This window comes from Crocodylus siamensis, chromosome 4 (assembly GCF_052110815.1).
Source record: "Crocodylus siamensis isolate JL-2025a chromosome 4, ASM5211081v1, whole genome shotgun sequence".
NCBI lineage: Eukaryota > Metazoa > Chordata > Crocodylia > Crocodylidae > Crocodylus > Crocodylus siamensis.
This window is the reverse complement of record NC_143398.1, coordinates 238,857,715-238,881,829: the sequence shown is the minus strand read 5'-3', so window position 1 is coordinate 238,881,829 and position 24,115 is coordinate 238,857,715. Positions and strand designations below refer to the sequence as shown.

Sequence of the window (24,115 nt, the reverse complement as noted above, 5' to 3'; positions counted from 1 at the left end):
TTCTGGGTGCAGCTGAGGCCTGTCGGGGTGGTTCAAACAGGGGTGATCCCGCCCCGAGCTGAGGGAGATGCGATGGCCTTCTGGGGGCCCTCCCCGCCTTGCCGTGTTATGAAGCGGGAGCCACGATGATGGGAGACTCCTGAGACTGGGAGTCGGCAGTCAGAGGCCAGCGGCCCATCCGCACTTCATCTCCAGTCCCTTCTGCGGTGGGCGTTTGCCTGGGGGGCACGGGGCAGCTCCCTGCCCCACAGCACCCCGGGCGGGGAGCGCCTTCCCCACAGCTCATCTCCCTTCATTAGTACCGGCTGCTGACGAGGTGAAAGGCTCAGCACCCCCCAGTCAGCATAGTGACCCCCTTGTTACCTCAGTAGCTCCCCCTCATTACCTCAGTGTTTCCCCCCATTACCTCAGCGCTCCCCCGCAAGCCAACCGCCGCGCGGCCCCTCCCACACCCCGCCATAGCGGCGCAGCCCCGCCCCCCGCGGCCGTGTCACGCGCGCCCTCCCCCACCTGACGTACCCATAAGGCCCTGCGCGACGCGGACGTGGCCGTAGTGCCGCCGTCGCCGCCGCCGCCGCCCCGCGATCCAGGTAGGGGGCGCGCCTTCTCCCCTCCCCCCCCGCCGCGATGCCTAGCAATGGAGGGAGCAGCGGCCTCAGTACCATATTTGCATCGAGCCCAGCCGCCTCCCTCCCCCCATATCTACATCGGGGCCGAGCCCCACCCCCTTCCCCCCCCCCCCCCCGTGGGGCCTAGCTGCCCCGCACAGCTGGACGCGTCACCTGGCTCAGGGGTAGAGCGCCCTTGTCCCCCCTCCCCCCCCCGTTGGTGGGAGGGCAGTGGGTGCAACGGGGGTGGAGGGATTTCGGTAAGAGTGAGGATGGGGCATGCCGGAGGAATTATGTTGCTGTGCTGGGTTTTGGTTTTGTTTGAATAATGATTGGTGAAAGGGTTAAAATATCCAACGTGGTGGTGGGGCTAATAAGATGCAATAAGAGATATTTTGGGAGCACCTGGATTAGGAATTTATTTTTTGTTGGCTGGGAAGAACAGGTAGACGACTGTGGATGTTGTGGAGGAAGTAAGCAGGATTTGACTTTTGTCTGATCACAGGACTTGGTGGCGTGCCGCCGAAGGAGACAGCGACGGGCTTCAGGCCGAGAAAAAGAAATCGCTTTGCGTGCCGGTAGCTTGCGGTGTTCGTCGCTGCCGCGGAGACCGATCGTTCAACTCGATTCAGAGACCGGTACGTGGAGGCTGGGTCCGTCGTCGTCAAACACCACGTTGTGGGCGCAGCCTTAGTGTTGGGACGTCCTCTGCACCTTGCGTCCCATAGCGTGAGCAGGGCGGTAGATAGATCTAGCCTAAATGCTTTGCCCCTTACTGTTTATTTCAGCACTGCGAGAGAGAGGAGTATTTGTTACATGTTGATGGTGGGCCCAGGCCCACCAGGCACTAAATGTACATTTAATTGCGTGGGGGTAGGACAGGTTGTAGCTATGTGGATCTAAGGACACAGGTTCTTTGGGTAAATCAGATACCTCTTTTTAAACCAACTCAAATCATTGGGCAAATTACTTCTTTGCAAGCTTTCAGGCACATCTAATTCCGTGGAGCAAATCGTGAGAAACCAGAAGCAGGTTGTAGGTTAATCGCTAGGGTGCGAGGGAGGACGCTAACTCCAGCTAGGGCCTGGGGAGTTGGTGGATGCTGCCCAGTGAAACCATCTGGAGATGTGTACGGGGCAAGGAAAGGAAGACAGCCTTACAGGCCTATTTGTCAGGGGCGTGGGCTTAGGCCCAGCACATAACGTTTTTGCCTCCTTCAGACAAGGAGGCTACAGATTCATAGATTGGAAGGGACATCACAAGATCATCAGGTCCAGCCCCCTGCACCAGGCAGGAAAGACAACTGGGGTCAGATGACCCCAGTGAGGTGACTGTCCAGTCTCCTCTTGAAGATTTCCAGGGTAGCTGATTATACCACGTCTGGAGGGAGCTTATTCCATGGTCTGGACACCCTGACTGTGAAGGAGTTTTTTTCCTAGTGTTAAGCCTGAATCGGTCTTCCGGGAGTTTATGGCTATTACTCCAGTTGTTCACCAAGCCCTTGGTATATTCCCCTGATGTAGTGGTAAGCTGCTACCAAGTCCCCTCTCAGACTTCTCTGTCTTTTTAGGCCGAAGAGGCCCAAGTCCCTCAGCCTTTCTTGTATGGCTTGCCATGCAAGTCTGATTGTGTGGGTGGCCCTTCTCTGGACCCTCTCAAGCTTTCCACATCTCTGTTGAAGTGTGGCACCCAGAACTGGATGCAGTCCTCCAGCTGCGGTCTCACCAGTGCTGAGTAAAGCAGAAAAATCACTTCCTTTGTTTTGCTTGAGATGCATCAGTTGATGCATGGCAGGTTGTTGTTTGGCCTGCTGGCTACAGCATCGTGCTGCCAGCTGGTGTTCATACCAGGGTCTGTTATTACCCCCAGGTCCCTTTCAGTCATGGTGCTGGTCAGTTTGGCAATTGCAATTGATTACTGGGCACAAGTAATAAAAAAACAGGCAGGAGTGAAGGTCAGAGGTTCATAATAGTAGAGGTGCACCAATATATCAGTCGCATATCAGATCAGCGCTGATAAAAGGACATCGCCAGTCAGCTTCTTTTTGGCTGGTGTAGCTGATAATGTCACCAATAAATGTCATGTGCTTGTGTGTAGCTACAGCTAGGAATGCAACCCAGCATCTTGGAGAGCAGCATCTGGGTTGTAGGGAGGGCTGTCGGTTTGGGTGGGGACAGATTGAGGCCCCCACAGTGAGAGAGGGGGTGGGGCAGGAGCAGATGCTGCCTCGCCAGGGCAGCGAGTATGACCCCCAGAGTGGGCCAAAGCCATGGGCAGCTTGCCCAGAGGGTGGGGGGCTGGCTCCCTGTCACTGCGCACACCCCTGGGGGAGGTATGAGGGGCATTTGCACCCCCCGGATCTGTGCTTGCTGCCTGCTGCAAACTTGGGGCTAGGAGCTGCGCCAGCCTCTTCCTGGCAAGGGGGCTGCATTCGGGATGGGTAGCTGCGGGGCAGGTGGCACGGCTGGAGGGGGTGGCTACGGGGTGGGTTATAGCCACCCCAAAATTTCCCTATAGCTCGTCCTTGCAGCACCGCCACCTCCCACCTTACCCGAGTGCAGCCCCCACTGGGAAGGGGGCCAGGGGCTTCGCCAGCTTAAGCCTGCAGTGAGCAGCCTGTCCTTGCCCTGTGCATATATCTGGGGGTCCGTGTAGTGGCAAAGAGCTGCCCTGCCCTCTCCCCACCCTCCTGCACCCCCCAGACGAGCTGCCTGCAGCTCCATCCCACTCCCAGGGTCGCATTCACCACCCTGGCTGGGCAGTGCCTGTCCCTGCCCCACTCCCTTACTGTGGGGGCCTTGACCTGCCCCCCCATGCCTCTTTTCTGCCCCCAGACTTTCCAGCCAGACACTGTTCTCCAAGCTGCTGGGCTGCATTCCTTTAACTTGTCTATTGGATTGGTATCCACCAATATGGCTGGTTAATAATAATCAGCCATTGATATTGTCCAGAAAAACCTTTCTTAGGGCACCCTTGCATAACAGGAGTGCCAAGAGGGGATGCAGAGCAGAGCACACTGGACAGTGCCCAGTGGCCCCTGAATGAGTCCAAGGAGCCAGCAGAAACTGCCCAGTGATCCTCTGCCTGGAGATGGGAGTGAACTGCAGAGCTGCTGTCTCCTTGCACTAGGATACTGGGCTGGATGGACCTGTGATCTGACCCTGTATGGCCCTTATGCTGTTAGGAAAAGGATAGAAAATTCAGTAACCACTGTCAGTGTCAAACTGAAAGGTCAGCTCTGTATAGAGGAATGCAGGAATATAATCCTGATTTAGGACTATTCAGGGGGACAGCCTTGTGACCAGGAACCTCCATATAGATATAAATGCAGTTTTACTAGAGTCTTTTTCTCAGATGAAGGAGCTAGGGCTGTGCTCTCTCGGCTGACAGTCACTGATTCCCAGTTTTCAGGGTGCCAATGCCTTCCAGATTAGGGGGAGTCTCCCTTAATGGAGAGCCATACATAATGAAGCCATCCATAATAATTCCCAGAAGCTCTCAGTGTAAACAGCAAGGGTAAATATGGGTGTAACAGTTTTTACAAATTTACATCAGATGAGAGAGTCTTTCATGCTTACAATGGGAGTGGGGTCCCTTATGGACTTAAAATAGTCAGACATAAAGAGGATCTGGAGGAAAACTAATAAACTGTAATAGTTTGGTGAATTAATAACTAAAATTTGGGCTAGAATGACATTTTAAAGACAATATAACCTGTTTTTAATATAGTTCCCCTATTTTTTTTTGTGTATGGATAATACCTATATATAAACTTGGTGCTTGGTATAGAGATTTTTTTGTGTGTGTGTTGCTGAGTAAAATACTGCTTTTGGGTTTTAATTACAATGTTGCCCACATATTGAAGGTTAGTAAATTTTCTTCACAGTACATTTTCATGTTAGTTTTGTCAAGCTGAATAATATTAAGTTAAAATATATGTATTATTAATTACCATATTTATTTGATTCTAAGGCAAGATTTTTGTCCCTATTTAACATAGCGGGAGGGAGAAAGCCCCTCATCTTAGAACTGCATACAAAGGTGAGAACAGGTGGCTGCTGTGGCTTGGCCCCAATTCTGGGTAGGGGCTGAAGCCCATAATTACAGCTGCTCCCCTGCAGCCTCTGCTCTCCACTTTCCCCTTCCCTCTCCCTGCAACCTCTGCTCTGCCCGGGCTGGCTCCATCCCTGTTTTGGGCTGGGGCACTGAGTGCATCCCCAGCCCAGCCCCCGTAGCAGCTGGACGTGTGCTGCTGCCATGTGGCCTGGGGTTGTGCTAAATGCTCCAGGCTGCAGCGTGCATGGAGCTTGCCAGTATGGAGCAAAAATAAGGCTGGGAAAGAGAGGGGTAGGTGGAGGAGCAGAGGCTGCATGGGTGAGGGGAGATGGTAGTGTGTAGAGACAGCTGAAAAGTCCTAATTACTAGTCTAGTCTCTTTTACAGAAATCTTTCCATACCCCCGATCATCTCCATTTCCCTTCTCCTTGTCTATTTTAACTCTTTACCACAAGCTTTGATTAATTCTGTGTACTTTCTAATCAGTAGATGAGATTTTGTATGACACTTCACCCATTTAAGCTTTCGCCTAGCTTTACAGAATGTGACTGAGATTGCAGGAGATATCTCCTGCAAGGGTGGGCTTCTGCTTATCTGAGGGCACTAGCCTTTCCAGCACTTCCTGGACCAAAATGACCAGGGCTTGTCCACTGAAGCGCCAGTTCATAGAGAAGTGGGGCTGGAAGGACCCTCAGGGGGTTGGACTAGATGACTTCCAGAAGGCGGAGGTGATGGGGCCAGGTACAAATAGGGGGCAAGTTACTTGACCTCCCCACAGCCTGTGCCCTGTTGCAGTGTGGGGAATGAATTAAAGATAACCCTCAAAAAATTAGATTCTGTACATGGGAAATTATAGCAACTGTATACATTTTCCACGAGTAGAATCTAATGGAGGGGAGATCATCTGAGATTTGAGTAAGTATGGTATTTCCCCATATTTGCATGCGTCTACAACCCCAGTAGTTTTCTTCAAGGAAATGGCATTATTAGGCAGCACTCTGGCACTATTTTTGAAAGACTGAGAAAATAGAAGTCTTCATTTGGATGGTTTAATAGGGAACATTTCACTAATGATATAAAAGAGGCCACGTGTCTAAACATAGTTTTGTTCTCTTGTCACTTCACAGTTCATGGAAGACAGCTGGTAAGTTTTAGGAAGGCTTATCCTTTGAAAAAGGAACTAATTTGCCTTGATATGAATAAGGGTTCAGAATCCTGTTTATCTAGGATTTATGTGAATATTTTATTTATATCTAAAATAAATATGTAAAATAGATAGACAGCTTAGATCTAGAAGAGGGATTTTACCCACGCTCAATTCTGCTGCCTATGTGTATTATTGATATTGGCTATTTGAATTCTTTGCTTTTAATCCTTAGAGTAAAAACAAATATTGACTGAAAATTAGATTCAGGGTTGAATATGCTGGCAGTAAGAATGTTTTGGAAAGGGAAATACAGAGTTATTCAATACTACTTGATGATTATTATTATTATTAATCCCTTTGGCCCAGAGAAGGTTAGAGATCAGCCATATTGCATTTATTAAATAAATGGCAAAAATCAGAGAGACCCATGTATAGCTGATCATTTATTAATTTCTTTGCCAATAAAGAACTGTATTTTTGTAGTATTATTTCACCTGATTATAAATGACTAAAGTGATTTTCATTTTGGAAACTTGCATAATGTAATAGAATCTTTTATTTTTTTTTTCCCAATGTTCTTTTGCTCAATTTATCTTTTTACTTGTATATCTGTGACTCGCCATGTAATAATTGTCTTGCTTGCTGTTTAATTTTTGGAGTTTATGGTAATGGTTAAATGTGCACTTTTTAATTTTGAGACCCACTTATTACTTCTTAAATTGCTCCATTCATTTTTTTGCCTTCTCAAACAGCATAACGTGAACTTCAACGCTGAAGAACGTTTTAATGGTGAAGAAAACAATATTTTACCTAAGAACTGACATTAGGATTCTGAGTTTCTCTGCAGTAATGGATAGCAATGATGTACCCACATATTCCTAAAGCAGACCATGGAGCTGAGTTCCTTTCATCCCATTAAGTGCTAATGAAGTTGTTCAGTACCGCCAAGGCAATGCAGATCCATGAATTTGGATTTGGGGCAGGTAAGTGGAGGAGAAAAGAATTGTGGTCTATCTTGTTTTGATGAAGTAATAACTGATAACAACAAAAATGCATGTTGAAGTAGTGCCCAGTAGTGCCAGTTAGGATTGAAGCAATTCTATTCCCATAAGCTCTACTCAAGTCTCTGTCCATATTTGCAGATTCGTAGTCCAGGATTTCTAATGTTTAAGTCTATACCAGGGGCAAGGATTTCTTTGGGTGATTATATTTTGTTGGACCAGTTGCATAGCTGGAAGAGTTGAGCAAGCTTTTCAGTGCAAGACATTCTTCAGACCTGATGGAAAAATGCCTTGTGTTCAAACACTTGTCTAATGCTATCCTGACTCTGAAGCTGGTCTACTAAAAGATATCACCAAAAGAAATCCTTACTTATCACATGGTTCCTGCATTATCAGAGCTACAACATCACTCAAGTCGGGGTGGGCAAAATATGGCCCACACACTGGATTCAGCCCATTGAGGGACTTTATCTGGCCTGTGGAGGGTCCTTTGGTCCTAGCTAGTCCAAGTGCCATCTGTGGGGCATCCTGCCTCTCCTAGGTGTGCAGCGGGGCTGGGGTGGTTCCATGGCTAGACTCCAGTTCTAAGCCACTCGTGACTAGGAGCTGCTGCTGGCATTAACCCCAGCCCAGCCCTGTGGAGACATGGGTTCAAGCACTGGCTTGCCCCATGTCCTCTCTGGAATCATCCTAATGGGAGTGGACCAGCTCCAAACCAGCCAGGACCCGCACACAGCCCTGACCCTGGGATGCCCCACATCTGCTCTGGACCTGTCTGCTGCCACTGCTTATCATGGATGGACCAGTCTGGAGAGGACATGAGACAGGCCAGGGTCAATGTTTTGCATGTGGGTTCTTGCTGCTCCATAGCTGGTCTGCTCCAGCCAGGGTAAGTCTGGACCAGATGTGGGGCAGGCCAGGGATAGAACTGTGCACTCAGCTGCTGCTGGGCACTGTTAGCAGGGAGAAGCCGTAGGGCACGCAAACTCTGAGCTATTGCAGAGGAGGTAGGGGGTGGTGCTGCTGCCTGGCCTGTAACAGCTCCCCAAAACTGCCTATGTGGCCTACAGGCCCAAATAATTACCTGCCGCTATGCTAAATCTACACTAGACACTTCAGAGGACTTTTTTCATATTTTTTTCCCCATTATTATGTTTGATTCCAGTCAGTTCATAGCACACATTTTACATGGCAAGGGATTCTACAGAGGTACTAACTTACAAAGTTAGTGACAACAGCAGTGGCTCCTGCCGCTGCAACCTTGGTAGAAATCTGGTTTGACTGAATGAACAATAAAAGTAGAATGGCATGGGGACAACTCCTGGGAAATAATCTGTAGTGACAGGGAACCTTTGTAGTTAACACAGATTCCCTATCGCTGGATTCCCCAGTATAAAGGTTGAGTCTAGTATATAAGAAGGGACTGAAATATCTCTACAGCAGGGGTGTGAACCTGTTCAGCTGCAGGCTGGAATAATCCACCCTAAGTCGGAGGGAATGGGTGCTAGGAATCCGTCTGTAGCTGTAGCTTGTCTCTGCACTGGCATCGGGAGAGGGCCTGCAGCTGAAGCCCCATGTCCATGGGCTGTTCTGTGGCCCTTAGGTTGCCAGTCCCTGAACTAAAGAAATACAATATCCAATTCCTTCTCTTCCAACACTAAAAATAGAAACATGTTCACTGTGGACACTATACCTGTCCCTTCTGCTTGTGAAGTGAATCACTTAAGATGAGTCTCATTTAATAAAGGTAACTTTTTACATAATCTCTTTTTATTGTTCAGTTTTGAGAATTAGGTGAACAGATGAGTGTCATTTTCAGAGTTGCTTTCAAACTAGAAATCCTCCGTAAAGGTTGTAAAGAACTTCTAAAATCTTGACCCAAAGGGTGTTACGTAGGGCAGAGTTGTCCAACTGCCGTGTGACCCTTGGGCTCTCCCCAGCCACCGCTGTTCTCATCACTCTGGCTGCAATAGCAGCTGAAGTCTCCAGGCTCCCCGTCTCTCCTTCAACTTCTGGCATTTTAGGGGGTGGGATGACATGCAGCAGCATGAGGAGCTAAGGACAAGTCTGGGGCTGTGCCTTGGAGTGTGGGGGCATTGTACCAGCACACATGACAATTGCAGCAGGAGGAGGGGATTGCGAGGTGTAGTAGGGGATGTTGGTCCCCAGGACACATGGCCCCTGGGTGCTTAGAAGTTGGTCAGCTCTGACCCAGAGCCAGGACACGTACATTTGGAGCCATTTCAAAAGGGGAAACTGTTGCTACCCTTTTGAAACGGCTCCAGACGTAAAAGTGGTCATTCCCTTATGTGCTGTTATTTTATACTATGAATATGTATTTCAGCTGTATTGAGAAATAGGTTTTCTTTTTCTGTCTTTGGCCTGCTTAGGTTACATCAACACAGTCTGGCAGAGGTAGACATTTCTTTGTTCTTGATGTTTTATCTGGTAATATGTATAATATGTGTGGTGGTCAGTTTATATTGTGGTGTCTGGAATTGCAGGAGGAAGGAAGCATGCTGCTTTTTCATTTATATTAAATTCTAGTAATTTACCTCCTTTTCACAGAAGTTTCTACCTTGTTTCTAAGCAAGCAAGTAGTTTTGCTTTTAGAGTACTACATGCTACTTGTCTTGCTAAATTTTTAACAGCTTGAAGATTTTAAAAATCTTGTCTCTTTTTTTTTTTTTATAAAGATTGCATGGGAGTGTGTTTTAAAATGTCTGCTGTGAATTTTCTCCTTTGGTGTCATGAATATTTTAATAAGCTTTTGTTTTATACATGCAGGCCAAGCACACTACAGTATATATAATTGCTAGAGAAAGTTGAGAGCAGTATTATATAGTTTGAAAAAAAAATTTTTGAACAACAGCAGTTTCTCTATGCCTGAAGATGGGTACTTGTGCCTGAAAGCTTGCAAAGAACCTTGTTCCAACTATTCAGCTGGCCTAATAAAAGATACCACATCTATCCAAAGAACCTTGCCTGCCTAATTTTTGTTCAGGCTTGTTTTATTCATTGCTATCCTCATCTCGGAGATTAGATTTAGTATCTTTTTGTCCTTTCATAACAGCTCATGTATGGTCTTCTATGTATGGTTACAAACAGTTTATTGTAAACAACTTAGCAATTGTATAAGCTAGATTAATATTGCTACACATCTCACAGATGCCAAAAGTTAAGGCCCAGCTAGAGAGGAAAGGTCCTGTGTTTAAGATGCTAACTACAACTCGAGACCCTGGGTTGTATTCTTGGCTGTCCACCAATTTCCTATTTGATCTTCATTAGGTTAAGTGGCTCTCCATTTAGCAGAGGCTTTTTAGCCTTTGGCTGGCTTTTAAAGATCTGTATTGAATTCAGTGGAACTCTGCATATGTTTAAAGTTAGGCACATATTGACATTTAACCTAGGCAGGGCCCAGATCTCGGGGCACATCTACGCTGCCTGCATGCCCAGCTGGGGAATGCCATGGTGAGGCTCACTGAGCCTCCTCTGGACGTACTGCCATTCAAAACGGAAGTAAAGTGGCTGCCTACCAGCAAGTCCTGAGAGGCACTGTAACCATCCTCTCTGAAAAGTGGATAATAAAACTTCTTTTTGCTGCTGCCTCTGTTTATAGTGTAAGCTCTTCAGGGCAAGGACTTCTTGATTAGTGAGGCTGTATTATGTCCTTGCGTGGTTATGTCTAAAACCTTGATTTCACTTGGTACCTCTAAGTGCTACTGTAATACAAAACAGTAAATAAAAGAATAGGCTGCAATTGCATTTGGAGCTTCTGCAAGCCGTTAAGATCGAAATAATATTATTAAGATAAGTCAAAAGTCTGATTGTGTATCCTCTGTGTGTCTTTGGAAATGGTTGGGCTTATGCAGTAGGATGTTTTATGTGAATTAGTGTTCAAGCTTCAGTCCTGTGCTGACTTGCCCAATGCTATACGGTAAGGTTGAGTCAGATTTACAGCAGCCTGAAGCCACAGTTACTGCTTCTAATCATAGGCTGATGTTTAATCTGGCTGCAGATCCTTTTTGGAAAAAAATGCTTTGATTTTTAACTGGTCTGTGTTTCTAAGTTTGTGTGTGTTTTTTGTTCTTAGGTTTCCATTAAATCAGCTTGCAATGTCTATGATCTTATCTGCCTCCGTGGTCCGTGTGAGGGATGGACTCCCACTTTCTGCCTCTACAGATTGTGAACAGAGTACAGGTGTGCAAGAGTGTAGGAAATATTTTAAAGCGCTCTCAAGGAAACTTGCTCAGCTTCCCGACCGATGTACACTGAAAACGGGGCAGTATAACATAAAGTAAGGTTTTTCTCTCATTATCCTTGCAATGCTTCCTAGTGGTATTTGTTGTAGCAAGTTAAGAGTTACAGTATAGTGGTGATTAATCAATTTAAGAATACTGTCTTATCTTGTGTACACCCTGCCCCTTAAAAATAAGACTCATACCTTGTTTTTCAAAGGCAGAACGTACAAAGGATTTTTCCACACTTGTGGCCGATTCTGTGACATTAAGTAAGCTGTCTTGGGAATGCAGCATCTAGATGCTGTGTTTCCAGGAGGACTTGCTCAGTGTCACACAAGGTTAGACTCCAGACCCTTGCAAGAGCAGTAGCAAGACTGTTAGTTCTTTACAGTAAGTAGTTCTTTATATAAGTTCCTGAAAATAAAGTGTTTCCACATTTACAAGCCCCCGTCAAGATACTGCCACCAGCTCACTTGCTGCTTCAGGCACCGGGTTCTGTGTTCAGCCAGTGGCTGTGGCTCTGGGAGAGTTGACAAGGACTCTGCCATCTTGGCAGCTGCATGGCATGCTCCAGGCTTGCTGCTTTTCCAGTGAAGGAAGCATCTTCCCTGCTTAAAATACACACCCCAGTGTGCAGCTCAGTGGGTGGGGATGAGCACAGCAATAGCTGAGTGGGAGTGTAGGGCCTGTGCTGGTGCCCCAGGGCCAGGGTCAGCAGGGGCCCAAAGCAAGCCTGCAGGAGCGTGAGGCCTGGGTTGGTGGGGGCTCTATGGAACCAGGCTGGGCTGCGCTAGCAGGGAGAGGGGGGAGCCAGCCTGGCTCCATAGAGCCCCTGCCGTCCTGGATCCCACACTCCTACCACCCCACTCTGGGCCCCAATCAGCCCTGGCCCCGGGGCACTGGTGTGGGCCTTGCACTCCTGCCCAGCTGTCGCTGAGCTCATCCCTGTCTGCCTGCCCACTCACTCCTGCCTGCCACCACCATTTCCCCACTTTCCCATCTGCTGTGGTGCTTCTTCCCATGTGGTTTCTGGCACTGGCAGGGGCTCTGGGGAATGAGGGAGAGTGTACACAAATCCCATGCATGCACCCCACCATATGTATGTACCCACACCCCCTTTGCACTGCCATGCATGCACACCCCACACCCCCTCACGCACCGGCTATTCTCCCTGCCCCTCCACACATGCCACGACCCTCTCCAGCCCCCTTCCCCCTTACAAACCATATACCCACCCACACTACATATCTACACCCCCCCCACAATGTACAAATGTAGACTTCATTTTTAGCTATTATACAATCACTTCTATGTACACTACACAAATGCAAGTAAATCAGGACAACAAAAATATTTTTTGAAATCAAATTAATGAATGTTGTAGATGTTTGGGGTTTGTTTTTGTTTTGTTTTAAGAATATAATTTGGCATTTCTCTGGTTCCAAGATGGCAACCCCCCCTTGCTGAGAAGAGTACTTCTGGTGGCAAAGGTTGGGGGATTAGGGGGCAGGACTTCTGGTCCCAAGATGGTGACCAGGGGGCAGAGCACCTGTCAAGGGGCGGGGCTACCCATGCAGCCCTGGACAGCTTGCAAAACTCAGTAAGTGGCCCTCCACCCAAAATAATTGCCCACCCCTGTTTTAGACCAACACAGCTAAAACCTATATCCCAGTTTTCCTTGTGGGTTTTTTATCATTCTTTGCTGTGCCGTTGGTTTCCAGTGCAACAGGTGGATTATTATATTGCTTGAACCCTCTCTTTCTCTCATCTGCCCCACCCTGCAACATTTTTCAGTAAATATTTTGTTTAAATGTCTTAAATATTTTTCAGGAATATTAAAACAAAAAAAAAACCAATTTTTTTTTTTTTTTTTTTTTTTTTTAAATTCTGGAAGTACTTTTTTAGGATGCTTAGCACTAGTTTCAGAGGACACTACTCCCAAAACACTCATGTGTGCAGTTGGTATAGGTGTACTGATGCATATTGAATCAGAACTGATATGAGGAAAATTTAGAGTATCGTCAGCCAGCTTCTGGCTGATGTGGCTGGGAAGAGCTAGGCATTGGCCCATGCCCAGATCTAGGAGGGACATGCCCCCCACACTGTGCCCTCCCAAGGTAAGCACAGCGGTGGGAGCCAGCTCCCCCCTCCCCCCCCCCCCCCCCCCCCCCCCCCCGCACCTCCTGAAATGAGCTGCGGCTCTGTTTAGTTCCCCCCCACTCCCTGGCTGGGCAGTGCCTGCCCCAGCCCCACTCCCACCCTCACTGCAGGGGCCTTGATCTGCCACCTACCTCCCGCTTTTCCACCACAACAGACTTGCCAGCTGGTTGCCACTCTCCACTCTGCCAGCTGCATATTGGCTATTAAAAATTGGCCATTGGCCCAAAAAGTCTCTATCAGTGCACACCTAGCAGTCGGTAATATTTTTAATTTTATAAGAAAAATGAACACCGTGAAACCTAAATCTTTCTTGTGAAGGCAGACCAAATGTAAATTCTGTGTGTGTAAATGTGCATGTAAAGTCAGTATTTCCTCTAAGATGCTAATGGGTAGATCGTTGCTTTAAGTAATTATCCAGGAAATATAGTACTGTGGCTTTGTTGTTACAACTCTTGGCATGGACAAACATATACTTGGACAAGCTTAAGGGGAAAGGAAGCTGCTGCTCAGGAGTGCCTACCAGCTGTTACTCTCTGTTTTGCATGCCTAAATCACCCCAACTTTAACCCTGGATAAAACAAGAGTTAAAATTCGAATGGTAACAGCTGCTAGATGGTCTAAAGTAGCAACTCCCTCTTCTTTCTGTTTTGAAATCGCTCCAAGTGTATGTTTGCCCTTGCCCTATTAATAGTGAAACTGAGTCTGAAGTTTCTTTGGCAACTGGTAGGTTTACAAGACATTTGCAAAAACTGCATGCAACATAATCAGAGGGGTGCTGTGTATGCTACTTATAAGCAGGGATCCTGGTTTTCTGATTTTAAAAAAAAAATCCCCTATTTTTGGATTAAAATAAGTTACCCCAAATCAACATATTTCCATGATTAAAATTAAACGCTACTCTATATAGATATAAAGATATCTATATATGAACAGTTTCATTTTAATCATGTAGAAATGTGGATTTGGGGTTTTTTTTTTTACATTTGAATACTTGGGATTTTTTTTTTTTTTGTCGGAGAAAACCAGGATCCCTGCTTATAAGTAAAACTTCTTCAACATTTAGATCTGTATTAGCTTACTACTTTTTTTTAAATACCATATTTACCCAAATCGAAGATAACTCAAATTTTAAGATGATTCCCCAATACTTAGATTTGATGCAAGGAAAATTTATAAATGTATTATAATTTTCTATATATAGAACCTATTTCTTGAAGGGCTGTCTTAAATTCAACACGCCCACACACGCTGCAGCAGGAAAAGCAGTACAGGGGGTGTGGGGTGGCAGTGGGGGAGGCAGTTGAGGCGGTATGTGGTGTGGGGGAGTGAAACAACCTGAAGCCTGTCCCCCTGATCCAATCCAGCACATCTCCCCAAAATCAGCATTCGGTAGGTGGAACCTCCTGTGCACCTTTTTTCCTGGAAGAGTATGGCAGGGGGACGGGGATGGGGACTGAACTGGGAAAACCTGCAGCACAGGCTAGCTCTCCTGCCTGCTTCAGGCTTATCGGAAAACCCTAAGGGTCAGGAGAATAGGTGCATGCTGCAGCCCTTCTGGGTTTGTCTGTGCACGAAGCATGTGGAGCACTATCACGTGGCTGTGGCAGCAGCTCAGTACTCCTGAGAGATTTCACAGCACCCTGGTTGAGAACCACTGGTATAGAAATATTTTCGATACTACTTTGGAAATAGTGGGGAGTGGGGATTTTCTAGTTTCTGGTCATCTTTATTCCTATTCATAGGCACTGATAAATCATCCTTGCTAGGGAGGAGTTTTGTTCCCTTGCTTATTATAAAGGAATTTTTTTACAGCAGTTTCTTGTGCCTGTGGAATGCACCAGATGGCACGTTCTGCCTTCAGAATAAATGAAACTTTCCCAGGGGATAAAAACCATGTGTTTTGCCCTCCCTAAGGGCTTTATTTCATTTCCCCATTCTTGTGCATGTTGTTCAGTTGCCACGCTTGGTGCGCTTATGTATGTTTAGCCTCGTTTCTTGTTTGCTGGTGCAATACTGTTTAAAAGACCGACATTACCCAAATGTAAATTGTTTTCTTCCATAAAACAATCTTTGACTTTGTCAATAAATATTAATGTTTTCATTACCCCATGGCAGTGTTTTTGCTGCTCTGTTATGGCATATGGAACCAGTCTTGTGAAACTGAGTGTTACCTGGATTTAATTTTGAAATGCTAAAACTACTCTTTTTAGTTTTATTAACTCTCTGGGAGTGAGCTACATGATGTTGTGCACTGAAAATTACCCCAGTGTCCTGGCTTTCTGCTTCCTGGATGAGCTTCAGAAGGAGTTCATCACCACCTATGATATGCTGAGGACAACTACTGCCATCCGACCATACTGTTTCATAGAGTTTGGTAAGGATAAGACTTCTGTTTTACAGTAACTCTTCCCATCATGATCAAAGTTTACTGACTGTGTTGAGGAATGTACAACTTGGACAAAGACCATTCAGCTGAGATTTGTTATATTTGAATGTGATATCAGGGCCTGGAAACATGCATTGAATACAGTTGAAAAACTTGACTTCAGTGGGAGTTGAATGAGGCATTTAGAGCCTTATGTAAAGTTCATTGAGAGTCTTTCTATTACGTTTGATAGGTATTGTGTAAATGAATCCAGAGGAGCTTATCTTGCTAGTTGGTAATATATTATGACATGTTTTACTTTATACCCTTATCAAAATATTTATCTTACCAAGATATTGGTCTTCATAAGTTTACAAAGTAAAAGACTGCAATTTTTCACTGTTTATAGTTGTTTATCCAGTGTAGGGAAAAGAGATTTTTATAATGCAGCTATGCATTGCATCTTCTCTAATTCTAGCTTCAAGTACAAACAATGCCACATTCAGCTGAGAACACCAATACCCCTTGTGGAATTGGTTAGCCTCTGCAGTGGTTTTTAAAAATCCTGCCATCTTTTAGAGACAAGGGAAACCTGTTTTGTGCAGTCTAATAAAATACTTTTAGATATTGAAAGTTATAGTTGTTTTAGAAGAAAAATGGTATATATTACATTTCTTTAACTTTCCAGTGCTTGATCAGTTGTTTTAAAACTTGCCCTGTGTTACAACTGTTACTGTCTTTCTTATGCAGAAGCTCTTGAACCTTTATTTTCCCTATCCCTCTCCATGTTTTTCAGGAAGTTTGGGGGTACTTTTATTGCATTGACACATTCGTTGTGAGGTCAGAAGATAAGACTTTGCAATTTAGGCCATTTTTTAGAATTAAGCAAGTTCATCCGTGACAAAGTGTGAACTCCTCTGCTTTTGTAAGAATATTTTCCAAGTTGAAAGAAAAGCTAAAACAAGTGCAGTAAATCCATTGTATAAGGACTGCATTCAGCTTCACACAGTGAAAAGCCATTAGTTTATTCACAGTTGTTAAGTAATTAGACTTCTAGAGTGTAATTTTTTTTGTGTGGCAGAATTAATTAGCCTGTGATATATTAGTCATAAAATAGAAATAGTATTAGAATGTTCCAAGATAAATGTAAGAATTTCAAATAATGAATTTAAATAGGTGTGTAAGAGAAATCTATTGCCCGTAAAGCTGCATGGTCTTGAATTTATTTAATTAAAAAATGTCTATAGAGATGTATTCTTTTATTTTTACATAGATAATGTCATCCAAAGGACCAAGCAAAGATATAACAACACGCGGTCTCTATCAACAAAGATAAATCTTGCTGACATGCAGATGGAAATCAAGCTGAGACCACCTTGTCAAATTTCTCTGTCTGAATTAGGTTCAGCTAATGGATTTGTGCATTTATCTGCTGTAGAATTTAAGGGTACCGGTAAGGTACCTACTGGTGAGTTTCACAGCTTAATTACAACTATCCTTGAATGAACCTAGAGTATGGCTATGCACTTACTTTTCTTTTTTCAAGTGAAATGATATAGGAAATTATGCCAAACCTCGTACTTTCTTAGCTGCTGGGTTTGTATAAAGGACTGCCATGTCATAGGAATCTGCCTCTTTCTTTGGAAGCTATGACTTCTTCTGTTACAACTATTCATTCTTCCCCTGCAGCTTGCAGAGAGGAATATGTTTTTTTGTTAATCAAGGGCAGTTATCAATAGACACCGGTTTCTTAATGAAAATACATATCTAAACATTTAAATAGATCTTCTTTTTTTTTTCTTGTTCCTATTTTTAAAGACTTATAAGATCAGCTAATGATTTCTTTTATAATGGGAGCTGAGGACATCATGAACGCATTATATCATTATGGGTGTAATGTCATGATGACTACTGGAATCAGTGGGAGAAGCATTACTTAGAGGTCCTTCACATTTCAAATTCAGTGTAATTACCTTAATATTACATACACTTGACAAAGTGTTTGTGCTATGTACATCACATCAGTAATAATATATTAGCATGTGTGTGGGGTTTTTTTTACTCGTTAATTTCGCACAAGGAATAAATTGCATAGAGTTGGATAATGACTTGCTGGGGATGGGCATATGATTCTTGACTTGTGATTTATGAAAAGAGCTCGCTGAAGCAATTCAGCTATTTCCCATTAGAACAGAAGAATTGGAAGAAAAAAAACCCCACAACAGCCTGGTGCTAATGCATGGATTGTACAAATGAAATTGTCTAGAGGAAGTGAAATAGACCAGTCTAGTTTCAATCTTCAAGTTCAATGAAGCAAAAAATAAATAGAATAAATGATGAGCATTTAAATATTAAATGTTCCTCTTTTTAAATGTGTCTGTCTCTTATGCTGATCTGTCCAGGTAGATTTTGGTACCCACGTGGGTCACTTTACAGGATTAGAGTGGAAAACTGACACACATGCAAGCTTTCATTAAAATATTATAAAGTTTAATGGGTAAGGTAAATTGTGTACCTTTTTATATAAATTTTAATAGGGACCCTTTAATTCCTTCTTGTGCTAGATATTCGTTTTTAATGATTAGGAAAAACACTTTGGCCTCTGTTTACTAAGAATTTTCTCTCTACAGATTTAAATAAAAATGCTTTTCATTTAAAAAGAGGAGATTACTAAGTCTTTGTACAGCTTGTGCCTTAATGGAGCTTGGATTCTGATGGCTCTGTATGCTATTATAATACAAATCATTTATAATAATAATGATTACAACATGTTGGTGCTGGCAAAGAAAAAAGAACTAAGTTCTGCAAGAGCCAGAAGGGGAATATATAATAATGTTTAAATAATTTAAGTGCATGAAACCTTTTAAGAGATGCCACGTACCTTTTGCTAACTCATCCAGAGCGTTCTTAATATTATTGTTGACTAATGGAGAAATGTGGAAAACATTGTACTGAGAACCAGTACTCGTTGACATGTTCTATTCTTTTTTTTTTAATAATTCTCCAGTGTCATTCTTTTATCACTTTTGACACTTCTACCTTTTGTTTCTTACAAGTTAATCCTTTGTGATTTACTCAGCAGCCTGCTGTAATCCTGTCTCTGGAAGAGGTTATAGTGTCACAAGTGGAAGCTAGAGATGGGAACAATCTGTGTTTACAAAAATACCAAAACTTTGTGATGTAGGTAGGCAGAATTATTATAAATAGATCATCCATCAAAAGATTTTAGATGGCACAAGGTGTTCACTTATCATATTACAATAGGAAATGCTCAGTGATGATATTATTTTAAGGAACATTTCCTTTTTGTTTTTCCTTATTGGAATTATTGGGCATTTTTACACCTGCTCTGGGGTGCGGGTGCTTTTAATTAGAGCGGCTCTTAAGAGGCACTCTAGTTAAAGCGCCTGCAGCATCTTATGTATTCACGGAGGGGGTGCTTTTAACTAAAGCTCGTTCAAAGAGTTTTAGTTCAAGTGTCCCCACTGCCATTTTGAAGTGTCGGGACGCTTCATATACAAGATGTTGAGGCTGCTGGAGCTTGCTAATGAGCATGTTTCAGCAGACTCATTTAACTGACTTTGCTTTGCGTGCTAATTGGCACATGTTGGAGCAGGCATTGGGCATGTGTATAGGTGCCCACTGTTTTAGAGTCTCCCAAACCAGCCACTTCCTCCAGTGCAAGCCTGAAATGAGTTGAAGAGCTGAAGAAGTCTTCGCTACCTAGTTGATACTGCTCAGTTATCAGAGACTTCCTAGATTTTTCTCAGTCCTGAAATATCACTTCTTAGGATACAACTGTCCTTGCCCAGTGTCTTTTCCTGCTTCTGCTCTCCCTTTCAACCATAGGGCTTGCTGTGGGTAAATTTATAGGTCTTAAATTACTTTAGGAAGTACAGTTTTTTTTTCTTTGCCTAATTTTAAAATGAATGCCCTGGGAAGCAATGCAGTCTCTCAGGTCTCTGGTATTTAGGGAGATATTTACTGTATAAGTTAATACAAATGGCTTATGTAAAAAGACATGTCTGCACTCTAGTTGGTGTACTTTTGGTTTTCTCGCTTTAAACTAGTTTGCTTAGTATTGCCAACTGTGTAGCTGCAGCCCAAGATGAGAACTTGCCTGGGAACCCAGGTCAGTAGTTGTATAGCTAGCTATGCAGAATCCTGCATTGCCACAGCTGTGCCTTTGTTAGCTAATTGAAGGCTAGCCCTGTTATTTCCACCTGAGCTGCAATCACATCTGTCACAACAGCTTAGACCTACCCTAGTAAAAAAAGAAATTAATAAAAAGGCCTCATAAGTAGTACATAGCCAAGATAACTTTCTGGGAGTCACTTCAAGCCCCCAATTAAGTTAACTGCTATATACTTCAGCTCTAATACAGCGTCAATATACAAGAGCATTTGAAAAATGAGAATGGCTATAATGTAGCAGGGCAGGAAAATATTTAAAAAATGTGAAATAGTTCCTTATAGGAAACTTAAAAATGTTTGATATCTGAACTTGTATGTTCTTTACCCTTTGGCATTGGTCCAGGACAATCGTCTCTAATTAGATTTGGGGAGTTAATAACTTCCATAGGAGGCTTAATCTTGCAGCTATGGTAAAGCTGTCCTGCCACCTGTAACTGTTCTTCCAGATTTTTATTCATGTATTTGCTGTTTGGCACTTAGCTGCTTTGGTGATAGAATATGCAATTGTTTGAGCCTTCCAGACCTTAGTGACTTTAATAATGGTGTTGGATGTCCATAACTAGATTTGGGTTGGTTGTTAGCTAGACAAACTAGTCCTTTTAAATGTTGAGCTCTTTTATGTAAAAGAGAAAGAGAGAGGTTAAAAAAGGTCTGATGCTTGAGCAGAGAATAGGTAGTTTGTACTGACCTCCATAGTTTCATAGTGCTTTGGGTCGGAAGGGACCTAAACGGATCATCAGGTCCAACTGTCTATTTATTATTTACCCCCATTTTTGTGCTGTCCCAATGCAGAGTTCCTCATTGGAATATTTGAGAATTTTTCACCTCCCTTCCCTTTTGACTCACGAAAGTTAGTAGTAATGTATACATTTAACCCAATTGTGTGACTTTTGATTTATGTATAGCGCATAAAATTTCTGGTCCCCATAAAAAAGAATTGGTTTGAAAACTGAGTAACTGAAGGAAGAGAAGGAATGGAAATTGGTACCCAACCTTAAATGTTTGTTGTCAGTACTGTCCATAATATGTCTTGTGGTTAGAGTAGGAGTAAGTTATGAAAGTTAAGCTTCAGGATGTAGTTTTTGTTTCAGATAGCTTCTACCTGATTAAATTAAGCCCTGACTCCTTTACAAATTAGTTGCACTAAAACATAAAACTTGAGCATACTAAAATTAGACCACAGAAGCATACAAACAGTGTTATATATTTAACAAGGAAAAGTAGTTTTTGTAGGTTCTTTGTGGTTTCTTTAACTTTATGAACTGTTTAGAGAGTCTTTCTGCTGCATCTGTTCAGTGCAAACAATCAAGATTGACACCCCCTCTATATTAATGTTACAGTTCATTAACTTCATTGTTTGCACCTTTACACTTCACTGATTTAGACAGAATGATTTAAATACGGTTCAGTAATCCTATTGTCGCCCAATGTTGCCTAGACCATTATGAATTTTGTCTTGGGTTTTTCATATTCGGCTTCCATTCTTAATTGTGGAAGAGCATAGTGATGACTGAAGCACACATCTACTATGTGTTGCAATCATTCATGTAACTGTGGCCCCTGATGAGCACAAATGAGTGTACATGTGGAAAGTAGTGTGTTTTCAGGTTTAACTTGTGCCAGGGGACACTTCCAAATTTCATATCAAGCTGCAATATGCATACTGCTTACATGGTTCCAGAATGTATTTATTTCTGTCGGTGGTAACATTGACAGGCCTGTGTGCTTTGTTGTAGGGGCAAGTAATGGCTTTGCTTTGCAGCCTTCTGTTCAGCAAACAAACTAAATCAGTCCTGATAGCTCTAACTAATGCATTAGTGTTAAAGGAAAGTGGAGGTTGTGAGAGGAGCTCTTAAGTACGTGACTTATTAGATGGTTGCTAATTGTGGACGAATTTTACCAGCAAGTGCATTATTTGCTATTGATTTACTGGCATGTTTGAGCAGCCTTCAGTACTATGCTGAATAAACAGGATATATCAAGTTAAATTTCTTTTAAAATGACAGAGAAGAACATTAGTTTTGCATTTAACTGAAGCAGAGTACATTTTGTCAAAACCTTGCATTGATGTCTTAAAAATGCTTTGTGCGGTGTACATTTTAAATTCTAAAAAGAACATGTTTTTGGTTTGCAAAATTCAATTGCATGCGTTTTGAGCAGGAAGAAGATACTGAAACAGTGGATTAATACTTTTATAAAATATGAGGGAAATGCTTTTACCAATTTCAAAATGCTTACTATTGTATTTTGGGTTGTTTTTTTACATGTGCCTTGAAGCTCCTCATCAGCGACTGGAACCCTTGACTTTGCCAGGGATTGTCTCATTTATACTTAGCCTGTTATGCGGGGCTTTGAATTTAATTCGAGGCTTTCATGCCATAGAAAGCCTTCTGCAGGTACTGTACAACATTTATAACTCCAAGGAAAAGTAATTTGAAATATCAAACTTGTCAAGTTTATACAAAAATGCCAATCAAAATAACACCATATAAATTGTTTATGAGCCAAATTCTGTTTCACCTTATTCGTATGAATATTCCTATTGATTTCAGACCCAGTCTGCATGTTTTTATAGCCATTATTGAGTGAGATTTTTCAAAGGTGCCTAAGGGAATTTGAATATGAGTGGCAGACTTCCTTAGGTAGGCCGGCAGGGTGAATATGTGGCGATGGAGTGCTGTTCTCTAAATTCCTGCCATGACTTTGCACTTTAAGAAAAAAACACGCTTTCATGGAACTGTGCATAACTCTTGAGAAGAAAAGCTTTGAAAATCTAGCTCGTTGTCTGCAGGGGTCCACAGAGGAGGGATGTTTTGAAGGATTTTTATAACCAGAATGTTTGTTCCCTCCAGAATAAAGAGAGAAATAATGTACATAACATTTGTTTATTAACAGGGTTGTCCCTCAGTGGGTTTCCCTATAAAAGATACTTTTATTTGATCTTGCAGTCCATGATCTTACAGTGAATAAGATGGTTTTTCTCTTTCTCCCTTAAGCTTTGTTCCCACTGATAGTAGTTACTAAATGGAGGACTTTGTCATGAAAATGATAGGTCTTCCTTTGGAGTGGATTGTTACAGTTTGTTCAATGATTATGGTGCCCTGGCAGCATATGCTAGCCAAAGGTTTGCCCCGGTTAATGTTATACCGAGGGTCCACAATGGTGATTGTCCAAGTGGAAAGGGATGATCCGGCGGTGGTTTGCCAAAGGAGTTAAGGGGGGATCCTAGAGTGTTGCCCTGCATCGATCCACTCAGTATAGGAAGTTCTGGCATCTAAAATTTTGGTGAGAGTTTCTTCAAAATTGCAGCATTATCAGTATTTAATGCACTTTAATACAGTTTAATGCACCAAGTTGCCTTACCTCTTTTAATGTGCTATATACATCCTAGTTATTTTGTATGCACATTTGCATATTAGTTTAAACACTGACAATTAAGACCTAGGGCATTTCCTGAAGACTAATGAATGCACTGGGGGAGGTAATGAAAATACCATGTGAAAAGGTCATTGTTATAAGAAATTAAAATGAAAAAATGCAAAGAAGAAACAAAGATGTATGAAATTTAACATGGCATTTCTAGAGAATTAATGCCTGTTGATTCACTAATTGTATTTCACATGCATGTAAGCAATCTCCTGAATTCACTGGGTATATAAATATGAATGTAAAATATAGCATTAGGCAAACAATGTTAAATAGAATTTTACCACTTGTATAATATTTTTAGTTCTTACCTTTTGGTTTTTAAAAGATCAGAGATGTGGAAGCATGTGCCAGTGTTGGAGGGGCAGATGGCAATTCATGGTGAAATGTAGTGACCATGCTTTATTTTGGGTAAATGCTCAATGTAAGAAATGAAGAGTACTTTAATGTGGAATAAATCCCTGAAAAACAAGGCAGGAGTCATTAATGGGTTATGTGGAGTTTAACTTCTGAAAAAAAGAAACTTTAATGCAAAAGCTTCCTTCTGAATTTAAAACACATTTTAAATAAGTGATTCATTTTGGAGTTGGCAAAACTATATGGTAATCTATAGGTCCACTTCACTGAATGCTAGCTGAGGGTATTTGTATTTTGTTGTTTTGTCCTTTGTAGGTAGGTTTTGTATGTCGAACTATAGGCTTTTTCTTAGCCAAGGCTACAGATGCAAGAACTGCAGACAGAATATGTTGTCAGCAGAGGAGCTGTAGTTCCGAGTGGACCAGCTGCCTTTGGAAATAGGCTTCTCCTTCCAGAAAAAGTTGTTTGCTGACTGCCTCATTTGTCTAGGAGTGTTTCTGATTTATGACAGATGCTTGTTTGAAAAACCTGAAAAATGCAGTCTGCAATACTCTGGCTGACA

At 42.9% G+C, this 24,115-nt stretch overlaps 1 protein-coding gene across 3 annotated transcripts in view; it reads left to right on the top strand.

Annotated features, from left to right (window-relative positions):
- The first annotated feature begins 509 nt into the window (after positions 1 to 509).
- The window catches only part of SEC22A (SEC22 homolog A, vesicle trafficking protein), a 31,845-nt gene continuing 8,239 nt past the window's right edge, over positions 510 to 24,115 (top strand). The window contains exons 1-8 of one of the 3 annotated variants that reach the window (XM_090045995.1): positions 510 to 590; positions 1,114 to 1,246; positions 6,563 to 6,793; positions 9,202 to 9,226; positions 10,905 to 11,108; positions 15,423 to 15,586; positions 16,851 to 17,045; positions 22,048 to 22,166. In XM_090045995.1, coding sequence (XP_089902121.1) covers positions 6,736 to 6,793; positions 9,202 to 9,226; positions 10,905 to 11,108; positions 15,423 to 15,586; positions 16,851 to 17,045; positions 22,048 to 22,166 — 765 coding nt within the window. In that variant the 5' untranslated portion in view covers positions 510 to 590; positions 1,114 to 1,246; positions 6,563 to 6,735. Of the gene's footprint in view, positions 591 to 721; positions 869 to 1,113; positions 1,247 to 6,562; positions 6,794 to 9,201; positions 9,227 to 10,904; positions 11,109 to 15,422; positions 15,587 to 16,850; positions 17,046 to 22,047; positions 22,167 to 24,115 lie in introns of those variants that run through there. The other 2 variants (XM_090045996.1, XM_090045997.1) reach the window with 2 other exon arrangements.